The 14,298-nt window shown below is 42.1% G+C and overlaps 1 protein-coding gene across 1 annotated transcript in view; it reads left to right on the top strand.

Moving 5' to 3' along the window:
* CENPF (centromere protein F) overlaps nucleotides 1–13,681 on the top strand; it is a 421,242-nt gene extending 407,561 nt beyond the window's left edge. The window contains exon 20 of the mRNA XM_078649780.1: nucleotides 11,749–13,681. Coding sequence (XP_078505906.1) covers nucleotides 11,749–11,937 — 189 coding nt within the window. The 3' untranslated portion in view covers nucleotides 11,938–13,681. The remainder of the gene's footprint in view (nucleotides 1–11,748) is intronic.
* Nucleotides 13,682–14,298: the final 617 nt, after the last annotated feature.

Here is a 14,298-nt window from a genome sequence, read left to right on the forward strand (position 1 = left end):
AGAATATTATTTCTGCATTTGGCTCTGGAAGCATTGCGGATGCTCTCCAATCGCCAAAAGAAGAGAGGTATACAGAAGGTTTGTTGAAGAGAACGCCGATGTTCAGGAGGGATACCGTCTCAACTGTGATTGGTTTTTACCCCCTCTTCCGGAGAAGTAAACGAAATTCAAGTCTACACACCTTAGAATGCACAGAAAATGTCAAACACACCGTTTTGCTTTTGCCCGAATGTCACAACAAGTTTGCCCAGAAGGGCAATCATCATGTGTGCAAACTTTGCCTACCAAGAGACCACAGTGCCCACAACTGCGAAACCAGCATGGAATTCAAACCGAGGACCTGAAGAGCAAGGGAGAACCAAACGAAAAACATTACGCCATGCAGGGGCCGAAGGAAACTCTGCCGCTGAGAGACCTGGGGTTTGTTTAGTGAGGAGGAGCAAAACATGGCCGAAGGAGCTGAGGGAGGGGGCTGAGACTTCGAGAAGGAAGTCATCAAGGTCAAGCAAGAACAACAAAAACACAAAGGCATGGGGCTGCAGGTAAAGTCAAAAAATCAATATGCATGCAACTCTAACAATAGACTCTAGAACCACAAAAGCTGCCTCAGCGCCAAAGTTGTCACCTATCAAAAGCAAGCAGAAGTCTAAAGAGCCCCACGGGGCCCACACCAAGGACACCCCATGCGGACATGTTGGCGTAGAAGGACGACCAAAGTCAAGAAAAGGCTAAAAATGGGTCAACTGAAACACAGACACCAAAGGCCTCGATGTAGAAAAAGAGATCAACACTCTCACTCAATGCCTAAGAGTGCCTGAATGAAAGAAAAGGAGTCTCGAAGCCAAAATGCCTGCGATCCTCCTGGAAAAAAAAAAGGATTTCTACTCATCTGAGTTAAGAATTCCGTCAAACTCTCAGACGGAACACTTACGAGACTCAGGGAACTAGAGCCTCTAATGACCCCAGAGCAACAGGAAGAGGAGAATCATGAGATCTTCAATGAGGAAGAGGGCCCAGAGTTCTAGGGCCTGTTTCAGGATACTGAAAGGGTCTTCAGACACAATGGCCGGACATACATGTCAATTCCCTGGAGGAGGGAATAGACATACCCTTTGAGGCTTTCACCTCTGGACGATATTGCCTTGTACAACCAACTAATAAAGAGGGCTACTGACAAGTATGGTGTCCAATTGGTATATGCGAAGTTCAAACATGTTTTTTTTACTAGATACATTACTACCCTCACAGGATAAGAGTCAATATTTGCTTATCCTCCTGAGCATACTGGACCAGGGGAGAGAGGCTTTCTAGGAACCTGCAGATCGGTGACACTCAGTGCCGTAAAGAAGTACAAACACTCCTCAAAGGACCCTACATACATTGGAGGCAACGTGCGAACTGTTTTCATCATTGCATCCACCACCAGAAAAAGGGCAAACGTGCCAACTACCCCTGGAACTCCTTCAGATAAGAAAGAGAATTGATATGGTTGAGTGGAAGTTTGAAAGGGGAGCTGTGACCCGGTGATGAATTGCTCACTTTAATGCCCTTCTCAACAGATATGCTTACTAACACTGGGAAAATATGCCAGAGCTAATTAAACACCTTCTTGAGCAATACCAAAGGAGAGCGACATCCTTCGCAGAATAAGGGAAGAATATCGTCAACACCTGTTTTAAAATTGACACTAGATTCGGAAGACAGGGCGAGCAGACAAATGATGGCTGTGACACCCCTAATAAGGCTTGCCTGGCTACGGGTGTCAGGCTTAAAAAATGATGTCCAAGCCAATCTCACTAACACACCTTTCAACGGAGAACACCTTTTTTGCAGTACCGTGGACGATACCCTGCAGCAGCTGAAAAAAGATAATGATACAGCAAAATTGATGGGAGCCCTTGAAATTTAGGTGGCTGCAAGGACAAGAGGTACAGCAACTAGAAGACCAGTGGGAAGAAGGAGCTTCCATAGTACAAGCCAGGTGCAGACACCGACACAACAGTGGCTGTACCAGGCACCACAGAGGGAACCCTTTGGCGGCCGACTAGAGGCAGAGCACATCCACCGAGAGGGGAGGCTGCAGCACTATAAAGCAATTGACTTAAAAAACCTAAAACCCCAGCCACACACACCTGGGGGGGCGGAGTAGGATAATTCTTCCAGTAGTGGAGGAAGGTCACTTCAGACGAGTGGATATACAAGATCATTGAACACGACAATGGATAGAATTGGTCAATCACCCAACAGGGTGAGGACAGAAGATGAATGAGCAAGAGAAGAATAGACCTCTCTACCATGAGAGGTGAAAATAATATTTCAGAAAAAGGCAGTAGAGCGAGTAACCAGGAAGGAGATCAACCAGGTAAACTACTCCACATACTTTCTGGTACCAAAAACAGACGAATCGTTATGCCCTATAGTAGACCTTAGTTTCTTAAACAAGTTCATAAAGACACAGCAATTGAAAATAACAATGTTGCAAGAGGTAATTCCGCAGCTTCAGAAGGTAGACTATATGGCGACCATAGAGCTAAAGGATGCACATCTACAAATCCCAATGAATCACAAGCACAAAATATTATTGTGCTTTGTTATAGACAAACTACACTACCACATCAATGTGCTGCCATTCAGAATAAAATCAGCACCCAGTGTTTACAGAATGCTTAGCAGCAGTTGCTGCACACCTAGAAGGCAAAGAATATACTTGTACCCTTACCCAGATGACTGGCTGGTAAAAGCGGCCTCACTACACAAGTGCAGAAACCGCATAAAACAGTGATGACACTCCATAGACTAAGGTTTATCATAAACATGGAAAAATCGTCACTCACACCAGAACAAGAGAATCTCTTCCTGTGAGCAAGAACCAATACAGCTGAGGCGACAGCATACCCTGTGAGGAGAGAATACTGTTAACACATACTCCTCAATACCAGAAGTCACTCTCTATCCATGAGGAATATAGGGAAGATACTGAGAATGATGGCATCCTGCATACCTCTAATACCATATGCAAGATTGCACATGAGACACATTCAGGAATAGGTCCAGAGCCAGTGGTCACAAGCTACGGGGGATTGGGAAGATCTAGTGAGTTCCACGCAGAGTGCAGTAGGAAATGGAGTGCTGGAACAAGACAAATATAACTAGGAGACCCTTCATATCGCTAACTCCAACAGTGACCATCACTATAGATGCCTCGTGTAGGAGGCTGGCTTAGTATATGGTGCTCACTTATTTAAGTGAAGTACCCTTCACTAATCCAGCCAACCCTTATGGTGATTTTAGTAATCTTCAACAACGATAGAAAGCTCTTAAGTGGTAGCTGTGGAGAGCAGCCTTCAGGTTTAGTCCAGAAGGAGTATTAAGTAGCTTTTTTTACCAGATGTAATCTATTGTTTAGGTTAAACGAAAAAGAACCAAACAGTGTAGTTATAAAAATAAGTACATTTATTATACACACTCACTAACGCATTGGTGTATCTCTTACCCGGAGATATCTGCATAATACACAAAAATGTAAACAAGTAAGTAAACACAAATAGACAACAGTCTCCAAGGGGAGACCAAACCATATACTAAAAAAGTGGAATGCGAACTGTGACCGAAATCGGGACTTGGACCAGTAGACTCAGAAGAGCATGATACCCAAGGAACCACCGGAGGTAAGTACCCTGGAACCTCACCAAGGCTGTATGCAGAGTGGAAACACAGCCGCGTACTCAATGCAAGTCAATGGGGAAGTTGCGATTGCAGTTTCCAAGGAGGACCCTTCCCAGTGGACCCCGAAGAAACCCAGTGGAAGACAAAAGGTTGGAGAGTCACCCCACTTGTGGGTACCCCCAGAACCAGGCTACACCAGGAAAGCCGGGTGCATAGGTGCGAAGTGTCGTTGAAAACCGCTGTAGACCACAATTTAGGACTTCAGTAAAGATGCAAGCAGAGGGGACAGGGTCTATGCCACACGGAGGTGACCAGGAAGCACAGAAGACCAATGACCAAAGATAACTGAAGATGCAGGAGTGATGACAGTGACCTTGTTGCTGCTGCTGTGAGGACCAGGCGATGCTGTGGAAGACCAGGAGCCATTCACGAGCTCGCCCACGTCGGAAGTCAAGAACCAGGGTGTTGGTGTCCAGCGGGAGTACCAACAAGTCTTGACAGCAACAACAGATGTGGTAAACAAAGAAGGTGCAACGTTGGGACCAGCAAGGTCCAAGGGACTGACCAGTTGCAGGAGAGTCAGACCAGGCCCCGAGCAAGCAGGGGAGCCCACTAGAGGAAAACAAGACCCTCCAGAGGACCCACAGGGCGAAGGCACAAGAGTAACAAGGGGACAAGCAGCTCACCAAAGATGCAGGACCAAGGTGCAGAGGATGTAGTGAGGATGAAGATCTTGGCAGGAGAGATGCTGGAGGCTGGAGCTTCTTGTAGACCGAAGATCTCTGGAGTACAGAGTCATCAAGCCTTGCCAGCGGCAAGTCGACGCTGTGCACAGGAACTCTGTTCCAACGGTTCCGACGAGGGAAGCTGGCCTTAAACTTGCTGAGAGGACAGGTCAGGCCTCAAGGGAGTTGTAGAACCACTACCTGTGTTGCAGAGCCTTTTGGAATCCGTAGGAGGTCAGGAGCAGCAGACCGGTCAGCTTAATTATGGTGCCTGCAGATGTCAGGGAGTGACTCCTTCACTCCAAGGGGGATTCCCTCTGGTGTCTTTCTGCCCATAGGCCTGGAGACGAACCTGGATGAAGCACAGGCACAGATGACTAAGAAGACTTGCACAACAGCGAGACAAGGAGCAGCAGGAGTCTTCCTTGATGCCGGTTCGGTTCCAGGCAAAGTCCACAGTGCCCAGATGGTCAAAGTTGAAGTGGTTTCGGGTTTAAATCATTTCCCACAACAAATTTGAAGAGCCATCCACAGGTAATCCCTTAAGTACCCTAGGGAAAGAGTTGGGACGATTCATGGGTCCCTCCCGGAGGAGGGGCTGGACAGAGGGGAGGATACTCCCATGTCTTGTCCAATTTCGCATCAGAGCGGGAGCCAAGGACTCTCTGAACTGGTTCCAACTGGAGTATTGAAGGAGGGCACCAAATGTTTTCCCCTCAAAGAATTCTGGTGGTACTGGCAAGCCCCCGCAGCTCAACACACTAAGTCCTGTCTGGGAAGTGGTCACACCTCCCTGTGACAGGAAACCTATTGTTCTACCTTCCCCTGTTCGAGCTCATTTCTTTTTTACCCTTGCTTTGATTGGCTGAGTTGTATCCTCCAATGCTGAAGTCATGGACCTATTTTGCTTTTACTTCTTATTTAGGTCTCCAAGGGAGTATGTGTTCTGTTCCTTGCTCTCTGCTGAGACTGTGTACTTTCTCTGACACCCCAACACCTCCCCTCTTGCTTGCTCAGCCCATGTCTCGCTTGTTCTGCTCACTGATTCCTTTTCTCCTTTGTCTTACTGCTTGCCCGTCATGTTGGTTTTTCCGTCTGATGTATGAAACTGTTGCAACTCGTTGGGTGTGTGAAGCTCTTTGTGACCATGTTTGCTTCCTTCTCCACCCAAAGCTACAAGCACAATTCATCCCAAACCAGCCACATCAAAATGCCTATGTACCTCCACCTATACTACAGAACAGTACGAAGAAACACACCAATTCAAAATGCTTACTCTTCTACGGAAGATTATGAACAAAAATCGCTTGAACATCTTTGACCTACTCTCAAACATCAGATCTCACCATCGTACAGAAACTTAGCTTAGCGAAGATTTGTCACCCATATGCCTCAAAGCCATCCTGCCTGATTTGCAGATTAACAAACACTTTATTGGCAAAATTGGAGGAGGCCTGGCTAATCCATAAAAAGCTCTACAAATACCATTAATTGAGAACCTCACCATGGACGGCTGTGAATTCATGGTAATAAGATGCCATGCCACTCCAACTATTACCTATTCCTTCCTCTTAATATATAGACCACAACACAGCATTTAAAGATATCCTACTAGATACAGTAACCAACACCCGTCCGGACCACCTAAACCGAGACCTCAAGTCATGGTTTGACAAGAAGAATCTAACCACAGCTATTACAACCAACCTTGAAGCCTTCAACCTACAACATCATTTAAGGCCGAACCCTCTGCGCAGGACAAGCTAGATGTCATTTGCACCCTTAGGATTAGACAGAGTTACAGACAGCTTTCCCGTAATCTGGAGTGACCACATCATCACTTTCAGGATCTACACACCTATCAATAACAACACTTTGAAAACAACAAAAACCAACAACTAACATTTAAAAAAGCTAGATGACCAGCAACTTAACACCCACCTTGAAATAACCCCAATAAACATACACCCAAAAGACATTCATACCTTCTACAGCTGGATTTCCACTGCACTTGACAAACAGATACCAACAAAAAACACATCTTGAGTTGAGCATATGGGCTTAATGATAACATCAAAAGAATGAAAACTCAACTCAACATACTAGAATGCAGATAGAGAAAATCAGGAGATGAAACAAACAAAAGCATGCTATTGTACTATTACAGAACCAACAAAAGAGCCATGAAAACCGCAAAAAGACACCACTACTTTATTTGCAAAACTGAAGCAGGCTGCCCTTCTATAGAACTCTATAAAATTCCAACAGAATTCCAAAACTCAGAGTGGCTAAACACAGAAACATCACAATCACAAGACTACTGTGACAACATCTCCCATTAATTGATCTCAACAATTTAAAGATTGAAAAGTAAGGAGAACACAGGCTACACACAATGCATGGCCTAACCTCCACAAAAAGATAATTCATCAATGGATACATTCAATACCCAGTTACAAAAATATATGTTCAATATTATCATTGCAGCCAGACCCCCAGGATCACCTTCAGACCCAGCACAGTCACAAATCTTTAAAGATAATCTTTGCTCAACCACTGTAGGAAAGGTAGTCAGGTGGCTGCTCAGCAAATCCCAGGAACTAGATTCATTTCCACCTGAGCTCAAACCCTCCTACATTAGAACCCTCCTGAAAAGGAAAAACATTGACCTGTTTGACCCAGCATACTACAGGTCTTCTCAAACGGACCATTCTTAGGAAAATATTTTGAGAGAGCAGTGTTTGCCGAACAATATGGCTTGCTGTCATACCTTCAGTCTGATTTCAGATCAGGCAAGCGGCACAGAGTAAGCCATCATATCCATTTGGGATGATCTAAAACTCTCAGCGGACAAACACTAAGTAGCTGCCTTTTTACTGCTGGGTTTATCAGCTGCATTTGACACAGTCAACACCCAGACACCATGGCAAGGACTGTACAATATCTGAATCTGTGAAAATGCTCTCTTGGATTGCTTCTTAACTCACAAAGTGTAGTCTACCTACCCTTTTTCACATCACCTCCTCATACACAACAGTGTTGTGTTCCTCAGGGGCCCATCATATCCCCTCAATTATTTAACATCTACCTGGTCCCCTTACCATATCTGCTAAATCATTCAATCTCACATTTTACAACTGTGCAGATGACATTTGATTATTTCAAAAATGGATAGCCCCATAGGCTTCTACAGTTCACAACTCGACTTCCTTCGTGTCATGAACTGATGGACGATAAATAACCATCTACAGCTTAATACCGCAAAGACAGATTATGACCGGTGGACAATGCCAAAAGTACCAGCCTAACGTCATATGGCCTCATACCTTGCACACCAACATAAATTGCAAGCCATCCTCACACTTGTAATCTTTATGCTTAACTCGGCCAACAGTCTATAATTTTGTGCACCTGCATTCATCATCAGCAAAACTAACTCATCCATGATCCTGCCGCACATTGTCTCCACCTTGAACCCAGAGAACGCATGACTCCAGCCCTGCAAGTACTCAACTGGCTACCTAACGCTAAAAGGGCGATGTTCTAGGCACTCTGTATTATGCACAGACTGTCAAGGAAAAGGACTGTTATTCCGGCAAGTCAATCCGAATGAATACAAACCAAACAGAAAATGCCCTCCAGGCTTGTACAACTTATCATACCACAAAGTGTGCGAAAAGTCTGTTAAGTAAGGAAAGGACATCCACAGTTCTCTAGAACCCTTTCTGTTGATGTGATGCCTTCCATACCTAAACACTAAAGTGTCTGTCTCCAGGACTCGAGAAATACATGGCACTTGATTCCACATCAGGCCAGGCAAAAACTGATTTACGAATAATTTTACCTGACCAAGGATCTCAGTTGCCGCAAATGTTGCTTGTCTGAGAGAAAAGGTGCATAGATCACTTCAGGAAAAAATGGATATCATAGCAGGCACTATCTTCAAGGCGGCCAGTGCTCTTGCTATAACGACTATGCTATTGTCTGCCTTACAGTTTCCCTTCCTCGTGATCTATTCCAGAGCATACGAAAGATAGGCCACAAATATAATTCAATAGGGAAAGTGTGCTTCTGCTTCCATAAATCATGTGCCCTGGAATACAGACTTTCTGATTACGTGCCTGTCGATTTGACTGTGCTGGAGAAGGAAGCACATTCTTTCAACCAGACATACATGGAAAAAATCTGAATATACATTTCGATGGTAAAACACTTATTTGAAAAACAGGTTAATGACATTCTACTGGGCATAAAAGCATTTAGAAAATCTGACCCTGCATGGATCCCTTCAGACTTGACTACACGTTTCGTAGATCCAGAAACTGTACCCAGGCATCAAATACCGGTCTGTGTCACAGCCATCACCAACTGTATCAGCTGGGCTGTGGTAACAGAAGGCTGTATCAAAGAAAAATCCTACACAAAGAGGAGCTGTCCAATTTGGAACCCAGACACCAAATGTCCCTGACTAGTTTCAGCCCCCTCCAGCCACTACACTGTGAGTGCCAGTATGTGGCAGAATTTCAGAACATTTCCATTGTTGAAAATTAATTTAGAGATGAATGTTAAGTATCCTTCATTTTGCTGACAGATTTGAGTTCAACAAACACACACAATAGCATCACACACCCACCTGAAAGAGCTTGAAAATGAAACTCTGCTGATGCCTCGAGGGAACTACTGCCCAACTGCCAGACAAAGAGATTTTCTGTGGGTGCTTCCAGTGAGGAAAAATAAAATGAGTAGTATAGCTGCCTGTTAGACCTATGTCAGGTAAACAGTCTTGCATGATCACACTCCAAGATGTTATCACTCTACTTTGCAGTGGAGAATACCAGTTTACCTTTGACTTAAGCCAAGTAACCTCTTCCAATTCTTTTCGTTGTGAAAAGCCAGTCAGGCATAGTTGTCAGACCTTGTTTGCGGGGGTTGCGGGGCAGGCATGGGCTACTGGGCCTAACCAAAGCGGTAGGGATCATTTACCTCCGACATCCTGTATATCGAAGGCAGTAACCCAACAGTGTTTTTTATTTTGTTTTTTATCACTTGCCGTGTTTGAACTGTAGTTTTAGTATGAACGAAAATGAACACATATCTGGTTAGAGTTATTGTTTTGAACATTGGCTTCATGTCTTATTCTTTTTCAGTCAGAAAAGAAACCGAGACACAGTAATGGGGTTCACCAACACGGTTCTACAACATGCCCTAGCCTGACTCAACAGTTCTCGTACCAACTACAGGGATCTTTTATTAATGAAAAGAACATAGATATTAATCTGGCACAGTTGCAAGCTCATGATTCTGTTTTGGTGAGCAATCTGCTTGGTAACCTTTAGGTTCAGTACATTATCTGACTTGAGCAAAAAGTGTTCTTGCTGGCAGTTAACTTGCAGGATTCTCTTTCTTAGTCCAAAACAGGCTGGCATTTCAGCCCCCATGTTAACTCTTTGCTGAGATGCGGTTCAGTGCAGAGCTGGTGATGCGCCCTTCTAGGTTGCATGTCTGTTCCTTAGCCATGGGGTGGTGATTGCGGGCAGTGGCTATGCCTCTTGGATCATTGTGCTGGGGAAGAACAGAATGACCAGTCCCAGTAGCAGTTACGCATCCTTGATCGTTGCATCCTTCAGACCAGTGGGAGCGAGCAGCAAATCAGATATTGCTGTTAATGTAGCAGTTGGGGTGTTGGTAGTTTATGCAGTTGGCCACGTAAACCAGTCAGGGAGGCCAAGTGTCTTTTCCCAGCTCAGGTAGTTGCAGGTTACTGTCCCAGTACCAAGTCTGCTCTTCTGGGTACTCCACACTCCAGGAAAATGGCTGGATTTCTCCTGGACTCTTTCTCCTTCCACAAGGCCAGCCACACTCCTTCCTTCTCTGAGCAGGCAGCCATGGTTTTAGGCAAGAGCCCTGGATTACAGTAACTCTTAGAAGTACTCTGCAGGACACTTCTTTCATTGGTCAATAAGAGCTTGAACATAGAACAAAATGCGATAGTTTGGATCCCACCTTTAAATTGATTTTCCAGACAGGGGGATGTTGATCTACTGTCAAAAGTTCATGAATCCGTTTTGAGGGGTTATTCCTTAGATGTCGGTTCCTGAATTAAGCATAGGGAAATTAATAAAACTTTGTTAAAGTTGTATATTTTAATGTCATATAATTTTTGGTGTATTTTAAATGGGGAATATTTTTTTAAATGTTACTCCACTATTAAGTACATTTTAAATGACATCTTTAATACATTGAAATATGTTAAATGTAAACTTAATTTTTAAAGATTTTTTTTAAAACAATTAAACCCAACTAAAGTAAAATGTTTATATTTACTATGTATTTGAAAGGTACTAAAACTATGTAGAAAATTTATTTAATGCTTTTTCCAATGACATTTATTTTTAAATTTAAAAAGTCATTAAATTATTTTAAAATAAAATATTCATTTATAATTGATAACGTTAGAATATCTTTTTATATACATTTAAAAAAAAGAAATTTGTTTATTTTAACATTATTTCTTGTGTTGTTTATCTTTTATTTAAGGTTTATGTTAACAACAGTAGAGAGTTGCAGCTAACGGGTAGTAGGTGGAATATGTAGCGTTAAAAATAGTTATGGAAAGGTGATAACACACGGGGTTTCATTTTAATTTCATTCCACCAGTATTTTCTGTGGAAGGCGTTGCAGTACCTGCGACTGTCCATCAGTGGTACTGGAGTTACTTTGGTCATTTTCAGCTGTATTAACTTGAGAAGTGTGTTTTATGAATAGGAATGGGCTTACTTTTTTGTTGAGTTCATGTCCCTCCCCAAACTCTTTTCTAGCCCTGCCTTAATTCCTTCTTACTCGTCCCCAAACCCCTTCCCTTTAGTCGTAAATATTCCCCATTTTACAACCACTGTCCCTCCCACTTTTACTACTAAAAAGTATATATACCTATTTGTGTGGATATCTCTACATAAGAATATAGGAGAATTGGAGACCTATTTGTTTAATGGCTTGATTGTAAATAACGTTTTGTTGTGTGCTACTAGTGCTATTGTAGTACTACTAAACATAGTACTAAATGCAATTTTTGAATAGGCCCCTCTGTACATGGCTGTCATCAGCCTTCTTAAAGTAGCACTTGGGTAAAGACAAAAGAGCAGGCCCTGTCCAGAAACGTTCCTATCTGTAACACAAAAATCACAATCATGATAGCTAGACCTAGGCCTAAGCATGCACGCTAGATTTGCACATTGGCTAGGCTAAAGAAAAGTCAGGGTACAAGCTTCACCTTTAGTTGGGTCACTCAAGTTAAAGGGACACAAACTTGTTTTCTGTTTCTTAAAACAACTAACGCTGTTTTATTTTTATTTTGCAGCTTAATGATGCTCAGAAAGTTGTAGTACCGTCCAACACAGGATCTGAGGACTCGCCTTTGTCAGTGCACAATAAGGTTGAAAAAGCTACCTCACAAGACAAAGTTACAAGTCAAAAAAGGCGTCGATCGAGGAGTTCAAGACATTTACCTCAGCAGCCTGTAGAAGGGGACAACTGTAAAGTACAATAGTTTACACTTTTCTAGCAGCAAGGCTTTCTGGTGGAAGAACATTGACTTTTTGTAACTCAAACCACTTCAGTTGGTGTGCAATTTAAGACTTGTATGGTCAAATATTAGTACATTGTTTTAAACACTTTTAATTGTATTGTCCAGCGTTTTTATTTTATTTTATTTGTATTTTAATTTGCAATTTTGCATTTTGTACAAATTATTTTAAAATATTGTAATTAATAATGTATTCATTGTGTACATAGATGCTATATTAAACTAACATACCAAAATGTTTCAGACTCAAAAATTCTTTAATCATAAGTCTTCAGCTGCAAATACACTGGGTTTTTTATGGATGCTCTAAAATATCAAGCTTAAATGCTGCCTAAAATGATGTACTGGTGCCACATTATTTGCCTAGTTTGAACCAGATTGCTACTAGCGGTATGCAACTTTGAAGTTTTTTGTAAACACACATTGGTAGCACCAATAGAATTGGTGTTGGCAGCAGACCTAGTATTTTTCCAGTGCTTGTTTCTTTGAAAATTCCAAGATTGCTGTCTTTGCATGCATGTGCAGGCGTGGCAACTAACTTGGAATCGTTTTTTTTGTTATAAAGTAACCAAAACCATTTAAAGTTTGGTGGCCATTTATATTGCTTTCATTATAAATAGGCAGGCACAATTCAAACATGGCCGCCCATGTGCTGTATTTTTCATGGCCCTTTTAATTCTGATTGGCCCTGTAACTCTCATTACTGTGTCCATCAGAATTAGCGGCCAATCGTAGTAATCTCTCTAGTTTTGTCCTGCAAATAAATCAATACAGATGATGTAAAAAAAAGAATCCAACATTTATAACATGAAAGTGCTTATGCATATCAAATTAAAATAAACAGCTAAAATAACAGATTAATGAAACAAAGTGGCGGATGGCATCTGGTTCAAAATACAAGCGCAATGAAAGAGTGGTGGAATTGAAAAAAAAAAAAAGGTAAGGCAATACCTAGGATGCATTGAGGAAGTGAACCAGTGGTCTTGGTCTAGCACTGTGAGACTTAAGTGCACCACCATGTGATGAAGAAGCACACCCAATGTAAGGGAAAATGGCTACCCTGTATGAGTAATAGGGGTGATTAAAATAGAGCCCAGAGTCTTCCATCACTGTGCCGCTAATGGGAAAGAAAATTAAGTAAAAAAGGAAGATGTAAAATAAAACAAAAAAGTTATAAAATCAACAAAGCACCTATGTGAACAAAATTAAAATAAAGAATAAAAATAAAAAAATCTAAGAAACTAATGAATGGTTGGGCTATGTCCCAAATACAGAGCAAGATAAAAATCGGTAGAAATGCAGTTATAATGAAAGAAGCACCTGCCCTGCATGACGGAAGCAAGCAAATGTCTAATCTCTCCTATTGAATGCATTAATGTTTTTCAGTTGCCTCTAATTGAAAAACAATGTGGTTCACCTATGTAGACTTGACTGAGGCTGCAACTACTCCAAGATGGACCATTAGGTCCTGGTTCCAGAGCAGTGTTCCTGTTGTAGAAGGGATGAATGTGCTTCTCCTTGCCCCTAAAGACTGTTCTTAAGTTGCTTCTGCCGCAAACAGCGTAAGTGACTTAAAGCAATACCTATAAAAAACAATCAGGAGGTTGTCCTGTGAAGTATTGCCAAGCAGTGAAGACTGGTCCTGAAATCAAAGTGTGCTGAAGTGAAGTACAAATAACATATTAATAAAGCATTCCTGATTGCGAAACATGCCTAAGAATTTGTATTTTTCTAGCAAGAAACATGTAGGTTAAAATCCTCTCAACAAAAGAGTAATTAAAGGTCAGGGTGTGTGACAAGAAGGAGTAGTCTGGTGACTGGGCATCAGTAATTGATGACACTTGGACACGTTGCTACCGAGTAGCACTAGGTGGTATGGTCCCATTAGGCCCTCATGAATAATGGTGTATTGTTCCATTAGTCTTACTGACAGAGGTTGCTTGGCCCATCACAATTATAATGTACACAGAAGAACATGGGCAACCATTTTAGAATGGTTTTTACTAAAGTATAAAAAAAAATCAAATATAGACAACCCTGAATACACATGGGCAGAAGCTTGGGTGACCATCTTTGAAAGGTTTTTATTTTACCCTTATTACATAAACCATTCTAAGATAGCCACCTTTGTTGGCAATGGATGGTATTCTAGGTTACCAACCGAATGAACAAAAACTCCTTATAAATTAATACTGACAAGTCTGAAATTTTTATGAAAGAGGTCACACATTTGACAGCTCACTCTGTTTGTCTTCCTTGTTATCTTACTGCAGCACTTCACAAAGTACAGAATGTGGCTGATTGACTCATTCTTGGACTGTTACC

The sequence above is a fragment of the Lissotriton helveticus genome, chromosome 6, assembly GCF_964261635.1.
Source record: "Lissotriton helveticus chromosome 6, aLisHel1.1, whole genome shotgun sequence".
NCBI classification, from domain to species: Eukaryota; Metazoa; Chordata; class Amphibia; order Caudata; family Salamandridae; genus Lissotriton; species Lissotriton helveticus.